The sequence below is a fragment of the Nicotiana attenuata genome, unplaced genomic scaffold (genome assembly GCF_001879085.1).
Source record: "Nicotiana attenuata strain UT unplaced genomic scaffold, NIATTr2, whole genome shotgun sequence".
Lineage (NCBI taxonomy): Eukaryota > Viridiplantae > Streptophyta > Magnoliopsida > Solanales > Solanaceae > Nicotiana > Nicotiana attenuata.
In genome coordinates, this window is record NW_017670255.1 from 1,617,610 (window position 1) to 1,631,534 (window position 13,925).

The following is a 13,925-nucleotide window of genomic DNA, read 5'->3' on the forward strand; positions in this document are numbered from 1 at the left end:
TTTAAACACAAAAGGTTTCTTCCCAAGGAATGGGTCATACCAACAATCAATAGAAACTCACATCAAAATCATAGATAAATAATACACCATTTAGTCTTGCAATACTCTTTCCCAGAAATGACAATGTACAATTTAAACACATGAGTACGTGGGATCTCGAATCACACCGGATATATTTATAAAGCAAAGCATTAGTTGTAAATAGCCACTTATGGGCATGAATTGAGTACAAAAACTTTAGGCAATTCTATCTTCAAAATTATTATTTTTAAATAGTTGAGTAGAGGCTCATTTCGTATTTTTCATCACCTTCCCTCATCTCATTGATACTACTAGCCACGATCATAACTTAAATACGTGGCACGTTGGCCCACCCTATATCCCCAATTCACTTATTTCATTTTCGAACATCTTTATAGATTATCATCCAAGACATTTTCAATCAAGATTTTAGGTACACATAGGAGCAATTATGAGTCTTAAACATATCGAGTTTTTCTCACCCAATTGGTATACTAGTTTTCATCTAAAATACAGTTCAGATCCATACCATTTTAATAAGCAAACCATACTTTGAACTTACGGAAAATATTATGCAATTCAATTCTGAGAGAGAAAGTTTAGCCAACATACCTTGTTTAAGCTTTTCTTAAGTTACTACAACGTTCCGGAAATTCTAGCTATCCCAATCTCTTAGATGAAGATCTTGTGATTGGTTTCATTGATTCTTGAAGATTAATGCAAGATTGAATGGTTAAAATATTAGGCTTCCTCCTTATCTCTCTAAAATTCTCTTACCACTCTCTAAAACCCTCAAAAAATCGTCCCAAAATAAGCCCCAAAGCCTATTATCAAAATGGGGTCGGGTTATGAAAATAGGAAAATGAAGCCTCCGAAATTGGGTCTGCGGTCGCAGAGTGGACTGCAAAACGGGTATGGGGGTCGCGAAATGGATCGCAAAACTGGTGTCTAGAAGTGGTCTACACTGGGCAGGTCTGCGACCATTTTGCGATTCGCAGACCAGTTTTGCGATTTATAGAATCATTCTGCGGTCGCACAATTGGCCGCAGAATCGCATTTTTCCAGCTTTTGGTAATTTGGTCATAATATTTTGTAGGAGTGTCCAAATGATGAACGGTTTGAAGCGTTAGAAACTAGACTCAATGATCTTTCATTTGATAGGTTGTTCATCACATAAAACCTTATATGTATGTAGATATGCTCGTCCAAAGTTTGGTATTGTGCATATTCATTTGAAATTTTAGCCTATCATGTAATTTTTCAACTTGACTTAGACTTAGTCCTCTCCTTAGACCCCAATCACTTATAATATGACTTATACATTTATTACCATATCTAATTGATATTCATCATATTAATAATCCTTATTTGCACACAAAATAAAATAATTAGCCTACCTTGGAACCACGAAATCTTAAATTACTTAGCGAAATTTTTTCGGGGCCTTACATTACATGTGGACTAAGTCGACATTAGGAAGCCTTTGGAGGTTGCCACGTGTCGTCAAAAAGATACAATGACCTGGCCTCAAAGGGTCGACGTCACGAGAAGACAACGCGTCGTCGACGAGATCAAAATGAATCAACAGAGGATTACTATTCCCTAGAGAATATTCGAGTGAATATTCTTTGCAGTTGTACTATCTAGGATTTTGTGGCCCTTGTACCCTTTTAAATAGAAAGATATGTAGTTATGGGACGGGGGTGGGGGGAGGGGGATTAGACATTCATTATAAAGAACAACTTGTTGATATTCTCTCAAGATTTGTTGATATTCTCTCAAGATTGTCTCTTTATCACATACGTACAAAATTCATCTTTTTAGATCTTTATCTATCTTTTCTTCCCCGATCCAAGAAGGATCAAAATATTGAAAGGTGTGTCATTGTCTATCATTGTCAAAGGAATTATTGGGGAATCTCACCTTTGTCGGGTGACCTCTATTCACTTATTTACTTGAATGTCATTTATTGTTATTTTTTGCTCTCTTTCATGTTTTTGAGTCATTTATTACTCCATTATTGTTATTAGGAAAAAGGGTTAAAAATGCCCCTAAACTATTGAAAAATATTTAAAATTACCCTTCATCCACCTATTAGGCTAAAACTACGCCTCCATCCACCTTTTTGGTTCACTTATGCCCTTTGACCGTCAAGTCAATGCTGAATTAAAAATATAATTATATAAATTCCACGTGGCAACTTCTTATTGGTGCAAAATTAAAACATCTAATCTATTGGAAAAATCCACCCATATCTACCCATTGTTCGGGCTATCCCGCCCCAAACACTAACTTGACCCGAATAAAAAGTTCAACTAAAAAAAAGACGCTCCACTTCCTAACCACAATTTCTTCACGGAGAATTCTCTCTTCTCCCGAACGGAGGTACTAATTCTATCTATGGAAGTATAGTTTGATATTTCTAGTAATTTTGTTTTAGTTCGGTGGTTAGAAATGATCGTTTTCTTCCTGATAGTCAATACTAATGGCGAATTTCCGAACAGCGAGTTGAAAAAAAATTCTTAGTAACAGAGAAAGTTTGATGACTTGACTTTTTTATTGAACTGCAATGAAACGCGTTCGAATGATTTGTTTTTCTTTGGTAAAATTCATTAGAAATTTCCGAAAATATTTTGAGTGCTAGGTTACAGGATACGTCACCATATCCCTGTAGTATAACGTTTCGCCGTTAGCGAATTTTTCGTAATTGTTGCTAAGCCATGCCTTTGTGTTCTAATTGGCCTTTAACATGTACTTAATGTTAGCCGAGGTGTGTAAGCTAGCCCGGACACCATGGTTATAAAAAAAGTACTTGATGCCCGGACATCACTGAGTTAGATGGAAGTTGGGCGTCTTTTTTTTAGTTAAACATTTTATTCGATCGGGTTAGTGTTTGGGATGGGTTAGTCCGAAAAACGGGCAGATATGGGTGGGTCTTTCTAAAAGCTTAGATGTTTTAATTTCGACCAATAAGAAGCTGCCACGTGGAATTTAAATAATTATTATTTTTAATTCAGCATTTACCTAACGGTCAAAGGTCATAAGTGAACCGAAAAGGTGGATGGAGGGGTATTTTTAGCCTATTAAGTGGATGAATGATATTTTTATACTTTTTCCAATAGTTTAGGGGAATTTTTAACCCTTTTTCATTGCTATCCAACAGGACACGTGAGACATCTCCCTTAAATACACTTGGTTCATCATTTGATAATTAATTGGGTCATACAGTAGCAGATACCTAATGGAATTAATCGAAATGTATACAAGTTGACCCAGACACACGAGCGTGAACAAAAATAAAGAATGAGATGCAACTGCAGGTAATTCAAATAGAGAAGGTAAATTGCAAACATAGTTATACTGCAACCCTCAGGCCTGTGACTTGCCCATACCAAAAACTTTTGCGTCATCTGTGGGTGGTCGACGCCAAATTGGGTCCTAGAGTAAAAATGTCACAGCAAAAGGGCAAAATTTTACGAAGACAAAACAGCCTTTCTTTCAGTGCCAAAAATTGATAGGAAAATGTGCGAGAAAGAGGCACCTCAACTTTCTCTGGGTTTTATCAGGTGATAGGTCGTCGTACTTGGCCACCACACTCCCACTGCTCATCGCACTCTTTTCCTCTTTTTAATCCTTTTTCCCCCCACCACAACTCCACATCACAAGATTCCACTTTCCTTCCTTTCCCTACCTTCTTTATTTCTCACTTTGCAATGTCCCAGTCCAATGGAAAATAACTTCAAAATGCAGTGCGAATTCAGATTAGTGGGACTTCAAAGTGGAAAAGTAAGTACGGAACACCTAATGAAAAATGCAAAAAAAATCTAATTTTGTATGTTAAGTGTTTGTACAAGTAAGTATATTATACACACACTCCCTCTCTCTGTCTTTTAAATTGCATATTTGTTCTTTTTTCTGTTCCATATAAAATATCAATCGTGGTTATAATTAATCAAGAAAAATAACTAATCTGATATTTAGAGATTCAAAAGCAAAAAATGAAAAGGAAAATCCAAATTTTGGTAATGGCGGCCCTTAGCTGTTCCTATTTTTCATGGAAAGGCATCAATCTATTGCGAGTAATTTGGGACTTGCAAGTAGTATACACATAAAAATAACTTTTTAAAAAAAATGTACGTACATATATATATATAGATGGCCCAGTCACATGCCTTCTTCAGATTTTGCGGCAGATGATCATCTTATTATTCGATTCAATTCATCACCTAATTGTATCAAAAAACATCACTTACGAAAAATATTTTACTTCACACCAAACATGACCTCAAATTCAGTAATTTTCCTTTCGAAAGTTATGTTGAATTCAAGAGAGTAACTTATATATATTTCTCTCATTAAAAGAATGACAGTAATAACGTTGTTAAATCTACCAATCTTGAAGATTGAATCATATTGACTTTGTGGAGTACATAGCTCTAGCCTGTTTAAACTGAGAGACTTTACATCTTAAATAATAGACATTGCATATAGTTAGTACGTAGCGCTTTAAAAAAAATAGTAAAAAAGTTGGACTTGTTATGTAGATACCTAAAGCGCAAGTCATAGGAAAAATACAAGGGCATCACATTGCAAGTAAGGAGAATATTTGTGCTGATAATAAATTTTATAATAACATTTCACGTTATGTGTTGTTAATTCTTAACAAAAATAATTTATAAACTTCGCTGGCTTCCAGTCTTGCCATCTTGCCACCCCATGTTAATGTTCCCCTCTTAGCACCTTCCATGTTCCCACTTCAAAACCTCTCCTCCCCATTACACCTCTTGACTTATTAATTAACACCTCAAAAAAAGAAGATATATATGACTTTAATTGGTTTACTTTGTGCATAAGATAACATGCTTTTTAGTAGTACAGGTACCATGGCATTTGCACCAGAAACTATTTCTGTTGATTTTCGAAACCATGAAGCAGCTAATGATGATCTCCCTTCCTCCTTCCCTAGTCATGTCTTTCCCTCTTCTTGTCCTCCTCATCAAGAATTTCAAGGTTCTCTCTCTCTCTCAGTCTATCTCTATGTATTTTTTTGATGAATCCAAGATTTTGCTAGAGAGTTAGTGAATTCTGCTCTTTATAATCTTTTCCACACACATTACATATATAGTGCGAGCTAAATGCAGTAAATTCCACTGTGCTAAGGTGAATTTAGAATTTATATTTGATATGTTCAATTTTTACTTTTTAGCACTAATTAAACCAAATACATTTTCTAAATTATGAGTTTTATATTCATTTTAATTTTACTGACTTTTCACATACATATCTATATGCTTCGTATAAAAAATGACACGTTCATTTCATATTGCATCACGGTGTCTAGTCTAGATCTACCACTATGTGAGCTAGCTAGCATATATATAATAGTAGGAATATGACAAATTTATATGCAGGAATTTCACCGTTGTTAATGAGGAGAGCCATGTCATTTGATCATAATCAAGAATCGAGAGTGGAGGACGACATGTCTGATGATGATGGCTCTTCACACTTACTTGGGGAGAAGAAGAGGAGGCTGAATTTGGAGCAAGTGAAGGCACTTGAGAGAAGTTTTGAGATGGGGAATAAACTTGAGCCTGAGAGGAAAATGCAACTGGCTAGAGCTCTAGGGTTGAAACCAAGGCAGATTGCTATTTGGTTCCAGAACAGAAGAGCTAGGTGTAAAACTAAGCAATTGGAGAAAGATTACGAAATCTTGAAGAGACAATGTGATAAACTTAAGGCTGATAATGATGCACTCAAGACGCAAAACAAAAAACTTCACTCTGAGGTACGTAACACAATTGAACTTGACTTTTATATTCAAACTGGAATTTGACTTAAACGTCTTTGGATCCTGCTTAGGGCAGGCTATTTGGGAAACTCACTCCATATTGCATTTTTAGATATTTTTTAGCTGAAATTAGTTTAGGTTTAATTAATTTGATTTCTAGTATTTGATCATTGGCGTTATAGAAATTAAACCACCATCACTCACAAACGCTGGCGGACGGGTTTGTAGTTTGGTAGAACCAGTATTTAAGTATGGTTAGAATTAGATATACATCTTCTCACTCTCTCACCTAAAAATCCCCAATATTAAAATTTTGGATCCAGTCAATTGCACCCACAAATGGTTTTCATGTAATTCATATTGTTCCAAAGCAAGAAATCAATTTCTTAGAAAATCAAGAACGTACGTTTATTGTGTTTCTTTCAAATCTGCCCTTGTTTTAATAAATGATGCTGTAAAATTTTATGGAAGTCTCTTAATAATTATTTCTCATTTTGTTTCAAAGGACTATTTAGTCAAATGAGTAATTCTTAATTAAATGATTGTTTAATGAGTTTGACAAAACCATAAACGATAACTGAAAAAGACCGAAGGAAGTATGTACATGTTTTTTTTTGGGTCCCTTGTAACTACTCACACACAATTCCCAAGGTTTTAATTGTTTATGTTTCGCATTGATGATTCTGGTGGGCAGCTGCAGTTATTGAGTCTGGGAAACCGAGAATCAGCTGGAGGTACAGCACCAATATTGTTTAATCTGAACAAGGAAAACGAAGGATGTAATTGGAACAACAATGGAAGTGGCGATGAGAACAACAGTACTATAGACGTTAATCTTGGAACCACAACAAGAACATCATCAACAAACAGTCCACTCAATAACCATGATGTTTTTCCAACAGCTTATAAAGTAGACCAAACTGTCAATGAAGAAGGATTTTGCAACATGTTTACCAATGTGGAAGATCAGACCAATTTTTGGCCATTGCCAGTGCAGCAACACTTTTACTAATTTTAATTTCTTTCAAGTTAAACCATTTTTTTGGGTCTTATGCCGACAGTTAAATTTACTGTGTGTATAGTAAAATGCACATATGTTATTGTACCAGGATTGTTATTAAAGACTTGAAAGTGACGATGTAAGAAATTGGTAATTTATATTAGTAATATTTGATTTTTTATTCTTGTGAGAGACAGAGGTGTTGTTTTTGCAAGGTTGGACAACTTGGGAGGACAGATTAAAATAATAAAAAAGATTCATGTTCTGAGCATATCAGGAGAGACTGTGGAGTGTGGTGCAGGGTCACCTTTTCTGGCTATGGGCCATAACCTATACAATGCGAAAAGAGAAGGGCAAAAAAAGGAAGATTCTCTCCTTGCACTAGTTTTTGTTGTTGCTTCAGATATGGAGCCTTCTTGTTACTTTCTTTTCTTTAAATGTTTTGTTGGTTAATACCTGAATATTATTATACTTCCTTCTTCCCATATTTTGTCATCTCATTTTATATGACTGTGTTTCATTGAATGAAATGTAAGAAATTTATTTAAAAAAATTGACACATAAGATAAAAATATCAAAGTGATCCTTACTACCAACAATTAAGAAGTGTGGGAGTTTTGTATGTCCTTTATATTCTGCCTCCACATAATAAGGTGACTTTTAGATCAAAAGGTCCTAACAAGTCATGTTATTTCTTGTAAAGGAAGATGATACTCATACGAATAAATAGTTTCTAAATATAGAAATGTGACAATCTTTCTGTGACATACTAAAAATGAAAGTGTCACATAAAATAGAATGGAAGAGATATCATTTTTGCGAGAAATATATATCATTTACTTGTTGTCTAGTAAAAAGAAATGGTATGAACATCATTGTAGAGAAGCTTCTTTTGACTGTGCAGTACTACTAATAAAGTTGCAGATTCTGATGATTTAAGGATGATTTACAGATTGCTTTGCTGCTAAAACAATAATATATCAGTAATGAGAAGAATTATTAGTATGATTTTTAACGAGTGTCAATGATCAGAGTCAGGCTAGGAATCCAACCACAAAATTACGAGAGGGGAAAGGCCAAAGAGATAGGGATAAAGAAGAAAACAGAACAATGTTGTTTACTGGGGTGGGGAATGAGTCATTTTTCTATATTAATTACTCTTTCTGCCTACTGTTGTGACCTGTATGTCAGTCTCTGTTTAAAGAAAAGAAATCTTGCGACTCCTTTTCTGAGATGCTGAAATTCAAGTATGGCAAAAGGACAAACAAAAGAAACCAAAAGGAAACGAAATGAGAAAACACAACAATGTGTTCCATCAAAACATGAGGGGAGGGTCTGTTACGTCATATGATTATAACTTTACATGCAAAAAAGGAGGAACTTGTATATTGCACACAAGCGCGTAATCACAATTTATATATATACTCTTATGAAGATTATATAATGAATTAGGCAGTCAGGATAGTCTGTCACATGTCAAGCTAAATCACGCGTATAATTTGATGGTCGCCATAAAAGGAAATGAAAAAGGAGAAAGTATGTGCAAAAACTTCGCTCAATTTATTAGGAAGAAAGAGAAAATTTTAGCATATATCCTTTGATTAGAACATTTGTTTTCAAACAAGAAAAATCAATTCTTGTGCTCGTAGATAAGATACAAATATATAGAACCAACTTAGGCCACATTAAAATATTAATAGCTGCGATTCTAACCTGGAGATCTTCAGGTTACTATACCATTGTCTCAACCACTCAGCATCTCCTGAGCACAAACTACGAACTGGTTCTTGCAACATTTACAATTTTATAAAGATCAAGCATCTCCCGGGATGTCGATTGCCATGAATGGACCTCCATGAAGTTTATCATAATAAGTGTCAGCACGGGATCCATGAAAATGTGCATGTAAAGCTTAAAGCTCAGACAGGCAGAGAAATATTCTCCAATCAGAATGATGTAAATTTAGAGGGATCGATCACTGATTTGTAATTTCCTCAATAAGTCTGTTGAAGGACCACTTCTACCTAGAATCTACTTGGTTCAAGTCACCACGACAGACGCATAAGCAGTCGCAAGTGATGTACCTTCAGAGGGACTTCAATTGATAACAAAACCGCTACACGATATTTTTCCTTTTACTCGTTGAGGTTTCCTTATAATGTATGGAATAAGAGCTTCCTTCAATTTCACATAATTGGATATAATAGATAATATGTACAGAGTCTCATAGTCGAGCAGCAAAAGATGAAGATAAAGAAAATCAGAGCTCCTAACAGCAATAAAAGGACATTATCGCCCTACATTATTATAAATGTAGAAAAACACTTAAAACATCTCACTTTGATGCAAACAAGTGACGAGGAGAACACTATGTAACAGATTCAGCAACAGAGACAGTCTGTTGTCCAGCTTTGCTCAACTATTTCACGCACCTGCCTCCTGTTGTATTCGCACTTGTTCTCGCTAAACAGCTGTGCTGCTTCTGCATTCGCTGCTGAGTTAGTGCTTGGATCACAGAGCAACGACTGCAGTAGGAAAAAACTCATATCAGGGAGCTACTTACCAGCAATCCAGCATAGATGTTAATGGTTATACTTATACAGATCATTTTCTTTAGCTCAGGAAGATGCTGAAAAATGCTAACTAACTTTTGACCCAGTTACGATTATAAAAATTGACTTGATTTTTTTTTTTTTAATTAAGACAAAAAGTTTCATTAGTAAACACCAAGTGGTGTAAAAAATGACTTGATTCATATGTCCATCATCAGAGATTTATCTACCTACTTTTGGAAAATAACATTTAGAAATTTATCAAAATACACGAGACAACACTAACCACCAACTTTTGAATTAAAAATGACAAAAATAACTAAAATACCAGTGCCAATAAAAGCTGCTGACTCACTAAATAGTACTCCCTCCGTTTCATATTAAATGAGGTACTTTCCTTTTTAGTCTATTCCAAAATAAATGACACATTTCTAAATTTGGAAATAATTCAACTTTAAACTCCTTATTTTACCCATTTTACCCTTAATGAGAAGATTTTATAACCACACAAAAGTCATGGCCTTACAAAGCTTTACCCCTCAAGCTTTTAAGACCACAAATTTCAAAAATCTTTCTTTTTTTTCCTTAAACTCCGTGCCGAGTCAAACTACCTCATTTAATTTGAAACAGAAGGAGTACTAGGTAAGTGCAACTAGCGAGAGCATTTTTTACATGGGAATTAAACATATGTAAAAATTTGCTTGAAACAATAAAGTTAGAGAAATGAAGAAAGACTTGCTTTTGTGGATTAAATTATCAAAACTAAACACGGATATTCAAAATTGTAAATCTTAACCTACGAGTAATCTCAAGAGAGAACTGAAAACTTGTGAATCAGCATTGAGAATAGTGTCACTCTGAGACACATCCATGTTATCTTCAGGCTACAAACTTGTGCATGATGCTTCTTTTCTTCCTCTATTCATATGTTCAACCAAACTACTGATCGATTATCCTCAACAGTGATGGACTACTAGTTCAATATCTAAAGTAAGAAACTGGAATTCACAGCTATAAAGCAGAACAGGTCATAGGTTGTCCATACTATGTGGGGGAAATGCATCAACGCATTCCCACCCCACCCCACCCCCACCCCACCCCACCCCACCCCACCAAAAAAAATAATAATCATTTTAATTCCTCAAAATTGTTTATGGAAACGAGGCATGGTGTTGCATTTAGAACATCTCATAATACCTGTATTGAGATAAGTATAGCAGCTACATCATATATAGGTCTCCACTCATTTTGCAAGATGTCCAAAGAAATACTTCCATCAGCATAAACTGAGCAATAATAAGCAAAAGCATAAGAGATCAGAAAAACTATACTAAACATGACAATATGAAAAAGCATAAGATAAGCTAATATGCAATGAAAAAAGAAGCAGAAGTAGGACGCAAGAGGAATTAAATGTCTACATTTCAAACAAAGTGATTTTACTCCTCTTTTAACAAAAAGGTTAGACATGAACATATTGGATACAGGTACAAGTAGCACACAGAGGATATCAGGATAAAATAAAAGAAGATCATTTGAAATGGTTTTGTCAAGTTCTATCTAGACCTCCAAATGCACCAGCGCGTAGGTGAAAAACCATGGTGGTTGGAAGTGTTAAAGGGAGACAAGGTAGACCTAAAATCACGTGAAGGAAAGTGGTTTTGACAGGCTAACAATCTATTCAAATTCATGCAAACTTGGCAAAAAGTAAAGTACAATGGAAGAAACAGATCTATATAAGCAATACGAACTAGTTATGATTAAGGCTTAGTTTTATTGGTATGCTCGCTCAGTTCAATATCCGTTAGGGGCTTTTTTAATCTTGTTGGAGGATTGCATATCAATAGAAAATGTAGAGAGAACTTCTAGGATTTGAGAACCTAATTTATTAAACATCGGAATGAGCTGGGTCAAATGACGTAAAATAGATAGTGATGATTCATATAGCCACTAGCCAGCCCCAACTAATTTGGCATTTATGATTAGTTGTGATTGTTTTTGCAAAAGACTTGAATATGTTACGATATAAAACCAAACTTACCTTGCCCTCCTTGCATAACAATACACGCATACAAACACCCACATATATGTGAACGCAAAAGAGAAAATGCAACCAGACTTATTGTTCCACAATTTATAGTATAATGAACGTTCTTATCCTCTCAAAGGATTACAACTCTGCTAAGAGATAAAGAGGAGAAGAAAAGGAGGGGTGAGATATACTTCAGCTACTTACTATTTGGATGGAACATCCTGGACATAAAGTACACTTTTGGTGGCCTGTTAGGATAATCCTCTGTAAATTGAAGTGTCAGCTTAATATCACCAAACAATCAAAGTTAGGGAAGAAGGATATTATTATGCACCCACTACCAATTCTAGAAAACCTTCTTCACTGGGAGGATAAAACAAGAAAATCCCAGCATTGAAGGCACAAAGCAAATTGCCTACAAAGACTCCTGAATTACAATTCTGCAACTCAAACTGGACCATATCGACACAAGAAATCTTCACTGATGCAGCTAACTTTCTGATATAAAATATATAGGGGCACCTTATTTGTTCATACAATTGCCAAGGCATAAATAAGTCTCATGAGGCATAGGTATGATGGAGCGCTATTAAACACGAATGTTTAATTCGCATCACAAACAAAAGGTGGTCATGAGCAACGTAACATTGCCTCACCTCCTTCCCAGGGAGTGTCTTCAGGGCTGCATTTCAAGGAAAGAAAAGCTATAAGTACAAATATACTGTTGTTTGGGCAGGAGCAATCATTTTAAAATTCCAAATAGTTATGGTACACCGTGATTTTCATTCAATTCCAAATGTCATACCCGAATATGACGGCATTCCATAGCATTATATTGATGTCATAAGGTGCACCACTGATGCCTTCAGGAGGATCGTGCAGTAACCGCTTGAAATCCCTCATTAATCTTTTCCTCGCTGGTGTTGACATCATCACTGCCTAATTAAGAAATCACAACTCAAGTAAACACAAAACTCAATAAAGAACCTCATTTTCCATGATTACTAAGGCAGCTAAAACATATCGAACTTTAGACCAAAGCCATGGAGGCAGTACATACTAGGCTTCTGTCTGAGACAAGGTTCAAATCTGTGACATGCGCCTAACGCACACAACACATGCTCGCTCTTACTACTTAACCAAAGCCCTGGAGGCAGTATTATGTAAAGTTATTGTGTGTATAGTAAGAGTAAAAGCAACAGGAGCACCCCGCACGAGCTGCCGATCTGCCACGAAGCTATATAGGCCAATATATGAGGCAATCGAGTGCTGCAAAATTAAGCCAAAGCGAAACAGAGCATTGCAACAATAATAACAACTACACCTCAATCCCAGGCAATAACTAAGAGTGTTGCATAAAGAAAAAATTGTCAATTCACTAGGGTTGATGTGAAAACGAACAGCCCAGAAACCAATCACGTGAATTGATGCAGAAAAGCATAGGTAAGGGGGAGATCCATTTACCTGAGAGCAAAAGCGGCAATATAATTTTGGAAGATAGTGGACGGCGTTTGAATTTGAGCTTGGAGAATCGGCCGCCCTGATTAGTGTCCCCTTTGCAATCGCCAACTTATAAAGAGTGAAAATTTGAGTTTGATTTGCGTGACATATATATGGACGGCTCCATATCAGATCTTACATGGCATGCATTACACGTAATAGCCACTCTTGTAGTCTTGTTACAAATCGCGTAAATATCAAGACTTTTGTTTGCCATAGAGTTAAATTTGTGACGTACCTCAAATCCACATCATAAAAATTCGGTATATTTGTATGGAATTTTTACATTCCTATACCACGTAGGAAATATTTTTACCCTACATGTTTAAGATTTGAGTAAATTATACTTAGTATACCAAATTACCAATCTTATACCATACTTAATTAAGGGTCTAATTAATGGGCTGTTTTTACTCCTTAATTAAAGGTATCCATATCTAATTAATGGGCAGTTTTTACTCATTAATTAAAGGTATCCATATATCTCACGTTTCTCTCCTTACCCCTCACCCCCGCACCCATGTTTCTACCCATACCCCACATTCTTTCTTGTTCTTCATCCACGATTGCAAGATCAATCAACGAAAGATGTCCTTGAGATGCATTAGCCAGCGAAATCTCATTATATTTGAATGTCGTGCCAATTTCCTCTGCAACAATTGTGGCATGTGATCTGATTTTCTGAAAGTCTACATGAAATCAAAAGTTGCAACAAACATTTTAATACGCCACGAACTAGCAAAACAATGAAAACAGATACACTTTAGTAGTTTTTTTTTTTTGGTACCAAACAAAATTCCCTCTTCTGGAAAAGTCAAAAATGAGAAATTTATTGGTAAAGAGACTAATATGAAAAGTTGCCGACAACTTCTCCAAACGACTTAGAAATACTGACTGTTGAAGCCCTCACCTAGATTTACTGTTTGTCGTGTATTTGTAGTGTAATTGCAGTGTAATTGTAGTGTAATTGTAGTGTAATTGTAGATTTAGTGTAATGGATATGATCTGTTGAAGCCCTCACCTAGATTT

General features: G+C 35.5%; 2 protein-coding genes across 9 annotated transcripts; one reads left to right on the forward strand and one right to left on the reverse strand.

Annotated features, from left to right (window-relative positions):
* Positions 1-3,542: 3,542 nt before the first annotated feature.
* Positions 3,543-7,083, forward strand: LOC109236792 (homeobox-leucine zipper protein HAT7-like). Of its 3 annotated transcripts, XM_019403018.1 has the most exons (4): positions 3,543-3,807; positions 4,900-5,031; positions 5,433-5,809; positions 6,507-7,083. In XM_019403018.1, exons 2-4 carry the CDS (start codon positions 4,905-4,907, stop codon positions 6,822-6,824), a joined length of 822 nt encoding a protein of 273 aa, XP_019258563.1. In that variant the 5' UTR covers positions 3,543-3,807; positions 4,900-4,904; the 3' UTR covers positions 6,825-7,083. The 3 variants fall into 3 exon arrangements, with proteins under 3 accessions (XP_019258563.1, XP_019258562.1, XP_019258561.1); XM_019403017.1 differs by lacking the exon at positions 3,543-3,807 and having other exon boundaries at positions 4,720-5,031; positions 6,513-7,083; XM_019403016.1 differs by lacking the exon at positions 3,543-3,807 and having other exon boundaries at positions 4,722-5,031.
* A 1,321-nt stretch (positions 7,084-8,404) lies between these two features.
* On the reverse strand, positions 8,405-12,964 carry LOC109236793 (ubiquitin-conjugating enzyme E2 2-like). 6 transcript variants are annotated; one of them, XM_019403020.1, is made up of 8 exons: positions 12,861-12,964; positions 12,457-12,633; positions 12,202-12,335; positions 12,053-12,078; positions 11,601-11,660; positions 10,562-10,650; positions 9,245-9,337; positions 8,405-8,663 (listed from the first exon to the last, which is right to left on the reverse strand). In XM_019403020.1, exons 3-8 carry the CDS (start codon positions 12,327-12,329, stop codon positions 8,586-8,588), a joined length of 474 nt encoding a protein of 157 aa, XP_019258565.1. In that variant the 5' UTR covers positions 12,330-12,335; positions 12,457-12,633; positions 12,861-12,964; the 3' UTR covers positions 8,405-8,585. The 6 variants fall into 6 exon arrangements, with proteins under 6 accessions (XP_019258565.1, XP_019258564.1, XP_019258567.1 ...); XM_019403019.1 differs by having other exon boundaries at positions 12,457-12,665; XM_019403023.1 differs by having other exon boundaries at positions 8,602-8,663; positions 9,152-9,337; positions 12,457-12,665.
* Between the last annotated feature and the right edge of the window lie 961 nt (positions 12,965-13,925).